Here is a 6,657-nt window from a genome sequence, read left to right as displayed (position 1 = left end):
TTGGGGGTGGGTCTTCCATAACTTGGTAGATTTCCTCATAGAAGGCGTCCTTTCTTTGCCATGATATCAGCGCGTTGATTCGCTTCTCTGAACCATCCTATGTTGAGGGAGATCTCCTGAGGAGAGTCTGCATTCAAGGAACAAAGGTCGTCAATCGCCATCATCGCATGTATCATGTAGGAGCGTTTGGACCAGTGTCGGAGCATGCTTTCTGGCATTTTATGCTTAAAAACACGATGTTCCCTACACTCCTGAAAAACGAGATGAAAGAGATGGAATTCACATGTAGCTGGGTCCCATGCGTTGCTTTCTTCTGGAAAACCAGTTTGGACAATTATTCGGCGACCCTTGTACTCGGGTTGAAACCAGCCCCTGCTTTGAATTGTGATGGACGACGAATCTCTCTCACCCTCTTCTTTGTCCTCATCTTCGACTTTTTCGCATAAACAAATTTCAACTCGACGCCTCCTCCGTCCGTCAAGGGGGTCCACCCATCCCTTCTGTAGTTTTTGTTGGCGATGGCCCTCTCTGCACGTCGGGTCAACTCAAAAACACGACGAAAGAGAAGAGACAGGTTTCAACTTTCGATTCAATGCACGTTTTTTCTGTGTTGATTCTAATTCCAAGAAAGTAGTCAACCTCGGGTCACAAACCGCAACGCCTAACGTGCCATTGAAACTCCCTCTCTCAACCTGAAAAGTTTCCACTTGTGTACTTGGTTCTCCCTCTCTCACCCTGAAAAGTTTCCGCTGGTGTACTTGGTTCTGTGTTCCTGATTCTCCCTCTCTCCGGATCAATGGTCGGGGCATTTGTCAATGGTGGAACGCCCTTCACCGGCCGAAACAGAGCAAGTTTCTTCCTTTTCTCCTTGTTTTTCGTGTGGTCGTCTCTGTTTTCGAGTTCTTGTGCAGCAAATTCGATCTCGCGAGGGCAGTTTATCGGAGATGGCGAGACTCTGATTTCTTCTTCTGGGAATTTCGAACTGGGGTTCTTTAACCCTGCAAATTCGTCTCTTAGATATGTCGGCATTTGGTACCGCAAGATAAGTGTTAAAACAGTCGTGTGGGTCGCGAACAGAGATAGCCCTGTTTCTGACAAATCTGGAGTTTTGACAGTTTCAAGTGATGGAAATTTGATGGTTTTAGATGGGCATAATCGCACAGTTTGGTCAAGTGGCCTCAATTCTTCCTCTGTGGCCACCGACTCAACAGCTGTTTTGACAGATACTGGAAATCTTGTTCTTTTGGCCAGTGCAGATGCTGACTCTGCTAGCGCTGATGGTGATATTAGCAATTCACATTGGCAAAGCTTCGAACACCCGACAGACACGTACTTGCCCGGCATGAGAGTGAGGGTGAATTCTGCGGCTGGAGAGAACCGTGCCTTCAGGTCGTGGAAATCGTCGGACGACCCTTCCCCTGGGAATTTCTTTATGGGCGTCGATCCCCGGTTGCCGCCACAGATAGTGATCTGGGGCCAGTCAGGCCGGGAATGGAGGAGCGGGCATTGGAGCGGGCTGATTTTCACCGGCGTGCCAAATATGAACCCCCATTATCTGTATGGGTTCAGTCTCTTGAACGAGGCAGACGGAAGCACGTACTTTACGTACACGCCATTGAATAGGTCCGATCTCTTGATGTTCCGTATACTTTGGAATGGGACGGAGGAGCAGTTACGCTGGGATGAGACTATTAATGAGTGGACTGTACTGCAAGAACAGCCTGGTAAGGAATGTGACCTCTATAATAAGTGTGGAGATTTTGCAATATGTAACGAAAGGAACTCTCCCAAATGTAGTTGCATGGAAGGGTTCAGTCCGAAGTCACCGGATCAATGGAACAGGGGTAACTGGTCCGCGGGTTGTGCTCGGAAGACCCAATTACAGTGTCGGGACAACAGCAACATTTTAGTGGGAGATGATGCCGCGATGGACAGCTTTTTGAAATTGGATGGCATGAAGTTGCCAGATTTCGCGGATTTAGTTCCAGGCATTAGCAGTGAAGAGTGTGAGGCGAAGTGTCGGGAGAATTGTTTGTGCAACGCGTATGCTTTTGGAGGCATGGGGTGCATGCTGTGGAGCGAGGATTTGATAGATGTGCAGCAATTTGCCATGGGTGGACTGACCCTCCAAATTCGTCTCGCCAATTCTGAATTAGGTATGATCTCTTTTTGGTATTTCCCTATGCAATTTAAAAACTTGATGATCTTCTCCCAAGTAATGTTTCCTATTCCTATTGATCTTCTTTAGTGTGATAAAGGCCAACACCGATTGTGTGACTTAGCAAAAAAAGCACTGAGATTCTCATGTATAGTATTAGGTTAATAAAGGTCAGGGATTATACCAATTAGTGTAACTGAATAACATGAATCTAGCCTTGTGTAGTATCAGAAAGGAATGAAATTAACCACTGTCAACAGAGATCACCATAAGATGTTTCCAGTCTCAAAGAAAAATTCCGGCATAACCAGGTGTTTTCAAGCTTATATGAAGGTGAAGTATCAGAACATTGCGCATGAAAAGAACCTATTCATCAGCATATCATGATTTGTTATATGGCTTAGACGAGATCTCTTTTGTCTGACCTGCCTGCAACTAGAAGTTGTGCGTCATACAATAGACAATACATCTATTGTCACAGAGTTTATCTGTGCTAATGACTTTGGATATTTTGTAGAATACTTGAACTCTTTGCAACTAGTGATGACCCGTATAACGTAATTTCTTTCTCTTTTCTATGAATAGGAACAAAGAGCAAACTATCGAACCTGTTCATAATAATTACTGTCTTGGTTGGAGCGTTTGTTCTCGGTGTAGCAGTATGGTTGTTGTGGAGGTTCAAGGACAATTTGAAAGGTGAGATTTTATTCTGTGGAGTGAATGATTTATTGGTCTTTATTTGCTTATTTACATGTTAGTGAATTTTTAATACAGGATTCTCGATTTTCTATCAGAAGAACAAGGAACTTCCCTTGTCTGATGATTCTGTTAAGAACGAAGAGCTATCTGCTGAATTATCCGGAGCAGATGGTCTTGGTAGAGATGCTAAGCAAGTAGGAGGAGCTGATATAACAGTGTTCGACTTCAGTTCCATCGAAGCTGCGACGAACTTCTTTTCTGAAGAAAACAAGCTCGGACTGGGAGGATTTGGTCCTGTTTACAAGGTAAAGCCTGATCACCAGTTGAAGATTTTGAGATGTCATAGAGGCCTAATTAATTGTCTACGCTCTGAACCTGCAGGGAAAGCTTTTTGAAGGACAAGAAATAGCTGTTAAGAGGCTTTCGAGGAAGTCGAGCCAAGGGCTTGAGGAATTTAAGAATGAGGTTATGTTAATTGCGAAATTACAACACAGAAATCTCGTGAGACTCCTTGGATTCTGCGTTCAAGGGGAAGATAAGATGCTCGTTTACGAGTACATGCCCAACAGGAGCTTGGATTGTTTTATTTTTGGTGAGATGAGTCAAACATCTGAATTTAGTCTTTTGCATTCCATGAAAGAATTGTCATGAAATTTATTCATGTGTTTTTTCTTTACTTTTCAAAATTTGATGCAGATTCAGCGAATCGAGCGCTATTGGACTGGAAGAAACGTTTTGAGATTATTGAAGGGATAGCACGAGGCCTCCTCTATCTCCATCGAGACTCTAGACTAAGGATTATCCACCGTGACCTGAAAGCTAGTAACATTTTGTTGGACCAAGAAATGAACCCGAAAATATCGGACTTTGGCATGGCGAGAATTTTCGGTACGAACGAAAACGAAGCGAGTACCAATCGGGTGGTTGGCACATAGTAAGTTGAATTTCTTCCTAGCGAGAAATAGGAAGTGCATATCTGACTCCAAATGTTTGATCAGTGTGGAGTGGACTGATTCATCTGCCAATTTAAATTGCAGTGGTTACATGTCTCCAGAGTATGCGATGGAAGGTTTATTTTCGGTCAAATCCGATGTGTACAGCTTTGGGGTATTATTACTGGAGATCATTAGCGGCAAGAAAAACCTTGGCTTTCGCACGCCGGAACAATCTAATCTAATCCGCCATGTGAGTTTATTTTTGTTTGCACTCGAGCTACTAGGCACCAAAACTCTCATTCTAGAAGATGTTTGCATCTGCTCCGATTGTTTTGTTAAAAGCTGGCCTTGATTAGGGTTGTCTCAGTCTGGTTTCCTTTTCTCCATTTTTTGTAGCTTAGAAACAATCATTCATATCAAAAAGTAAATGATATCAACGGATGTTATCCCACTTTAGGACAAGATACATTTGAACTCGCTATTCGTTTGTTTACATCTAAGAGGTTATTTGAACTGTTTTTCACACAAGTGCACGACGATTTCAGGCTTGGCATCATTGGAATGAAGGGAAGGGGATGGAACTTATTGATCCCTGTATCAGGGGCGCATGCTCTATGGATGAGGTATTGCGATGCATACAAGTCGGACTGTTGTGTGTGCAGGACTCTGCCATAGATAGACCGGCCATGCCCTCCGTTGTGCTACTATTAGCAAGTGAAACAGTGGATCTTCCCTTCCCGAAACTACCCAGGTCAACCTCGATCACGGGCTCCATACATACTTCTTCTTTGTATGAAAGCCAAGAAGTTGAGTCCTCAAACGGCATAACAGTTAGCTCGGCGGATGGTAGATAGGGCCAATGTGATTCGTTTGTGTTGTTTCGTCTGTTTGTTCTTGTGATCGTTACAATTAAGAGAAGTGTCCTTAGAAGTGTGCGGATGTATTGTTGTCAAAAGGGCGCACGTGAAATAGAAAAATCACAACTTGATTCCTTGGTCTTGTTATGAAAGTGTCTTCATTGCTTTTTAAACTGTAGTATCGCGTTTGATTGCATTTAGGACTAGCATTTCAGGTAAAAGTTGTTGCTGTGTGACCTCGGGTTTGAGTCGAGGAAATAGTTTTCTTGCAAAAATTGCAAGGTGGGGCTGCGTACATTAGACCCGAAGTGGTCAGACATGTCCCATCTTCCCGCGCATAGCGGAAGCTCCATGCACCGGCTGCCCGTTTTATTCCAGCTTTCTGCAGTTTGCTGTGCCTGAAGTGAGAATTCATCTTTTTGGGACGGTTCAATTTTTGGAGACAAAGTCGATCTTGCTTAACTAGTGAAATATAAAATTCTGCGATTTGTCAAACAGTTTCAAACTTTTAGAACAAATCGATGCCTACATAAATCTATCAGAGTCGGAGGCCTCCTGTAACTCTGCTTAGGGTGAGGTTTAGCTGTAGGTAGCAGCAGCGTTCATGTTGCTTCCGAGACACTTGTCATGCATTCATCGAGTGTTTGTTCGCCTACACGTACACTTAGCAATGTTTCCGAAACCCTACTCGCCCGGCATCTGTCAGCCGACGCCGCGAGACTCCCGCCAACCAACGAGAGACTCGCGCTGACCAATGCCATTCCAGCCATCATCGCCACTGCGCCCCCACCTCGAGGAGCACCGTTCCCTTAACTTCTCTTTCTCGACCTCAGAAGAGGATCTAAGGCTTGATTTGAGGTTGACTGGCCCGAGCTTCGACCGCCATCGACGACTCAATATCGGGTAAGTACTACCTTCCCTGTAATTATGATTTTGAAAAGAATTTATAAAGGCGACGATTTAAAGGAAGACCGGTTCAAAGTCTTAATATATCAATCATCGTACGTGTTTTGTCTGTGGGTGAAAGAACGGTTCAAAGTACCTTATTATAACCACAATTGTATACGTCCTTGTGTGTAATAAAAGAAGCTTTCAAAGACAAAGAAAGCAATCTCCGTGAACCTTAGTTCTGGCCTAAAACTAGTAAATTGATACTTTATGCTCTTTTGTCAACCCGAAGAGATTGCTTGGTTCAGGAGAAATCGCACCGAGACACATGCCTGAGAAAGCAGGAACAACTCGACAGGAAGAGCAGACATGACCGTGAAATCCCGCCGAAAACCGGACAAGATAGCCCAGACCGTGACCCAGTTCGACGCGAATTGACTGTCATTGAACTTGAATTAGATCTAAGCAAAAGAGGGCATCGACCACCTAAGTTCAAGCTATACATGGGTCATGGAGACTCTACAATCCTTTGAAAGTGATTGTTGTTGAGAGACACTGGTTTGACTCGAACCAATTCAGCAATTGGCAGATGAAACACAAGTTGTCGCTCAAATATTGAATATGTGAATGCCAGTGGAATGTTGGCAATCTGGGACATGCATGAACCGAGTCAGCCATTACCAGGGTCCAGTACCACAAGGACTTCCATCCATGACATAAAATTTTGGATGCTGGTCTCTTTCACCCAGCCCCGCAAGTTAAAATTGTTTGCCAGTCATCTTCGCGACATCATCCACGTCTGTTCATGTCGTTATAAAATTGTTTCAACATAATAACAAAATGTTATCTTATAAAGACCGAGTGAGAACGTGTCAATTCATGTCAAATTCAAGTTTAGTTGTGCCGTGCCATCTTGATTCGAGCGGTGTTCTTGTGCCGTGTTTGTATTGCTGCCTCTAGTATCTGTTAATGCCACGGGTGTAGCCAGAAATTCGCCTGAGCACCGCCGGCGATGGTAGAGGAGATCATTTGCCAAAATAGAGTGAAAACAGAGTAAATACAGGAGATCTGCTCCTCTCTCCAGTTTTCTATTTGGTTGTGTGAACTGGAAAATGCCAAT

General features: G+C 44.0%; 1 protein-coding gene across 2 annotated transcripts; it reads left to right on the top strand.

Moving 5' to 3' along the window:
* The first annotated feature begins 442 nt into the window (after positions 1–442).
* Positions 443–5,086, top strand: LOC115673788 (G-type lectin S-receptor-like serine/threonine-protein kinase B120). Of its 2 annotated transcripts, XM_030596031.2 has the most exons (7): positions 453–2,156; positions 2,744–2,854; positions 2,933–3,162; positions 3,239–3,449; positions 3,554–3,791; positions 3,895–4,042; positions 4,338–5,086. In XM_030596031.2, exons 1-7 carry the CDS (start codon positions 797–799, stop codon positions 4,644–4,646), a joined length of 2,607 nt encoding a protein of 868 aa, XP_030451891.1. In that variant the 5' UTR covers positions 453–796; the 3' UTR covers positions 4,647–5,086. The 2 variants fall into 2 exon arrangements, with proteins under 2 accessions (XP_056172043.1, XP_030451891.1); XM_056316068.1 differs by lacking the exon at positions 4,338–5,086 and having other exon boundaries at positions 443–2,156; positions 3,912–4,043.
* The last annotated feature ends 1,571 nt before the right edge of the window (positions 5,087–6,657 follow it).

This window comes from Syzygium oleosum, unplaced genomic scaffold, assembly GCF_021117445.2.
Source record: "Syzygium oleosum isolate NSW1041296 unplaced genomic scaffold, Sole_v2.1 Sole_v2.11, whole genome shotgun sequence".
NCBI lineage: Eukaryota > Viridiplantae > Streptophyta > Magnoliopsida > Myrtales > Myrtaceae > Syzygium > Syzygium oleosum.
Note: the sequence above shows the minus strand (reverse complement) of the source record. Positions and strands in the feature narration are given on the sequence as shown.

What these genes read in the sequence shown, in the direction of transcription:
- LOC115673788 (XM_030596031.2), top strand. Translation starts at nt 797, where the DNA reads ATGGTCGGGGCATTTGTCAATGGTGGAACGCCCTTCACCGGCCGAAAC. An exon ending in TCTCGCCAATTCTGAATTAG is followed by an intron (nt 2,157 to 2,743) that starts GTATGATCTCTT and finishes TTCTATGAATAG; the next exon opens with GAACAAAGAGCAAACTATCG. An exon ending in GATTTGGTCCTGTTTACAAG is followed by an intron (nt 3,163 to 3,238) that starts GTAAAGCCTGAT and finishes CTGAACCTGCAG; the next exon opens with GGAAAGCTTTTTGAAGGACA.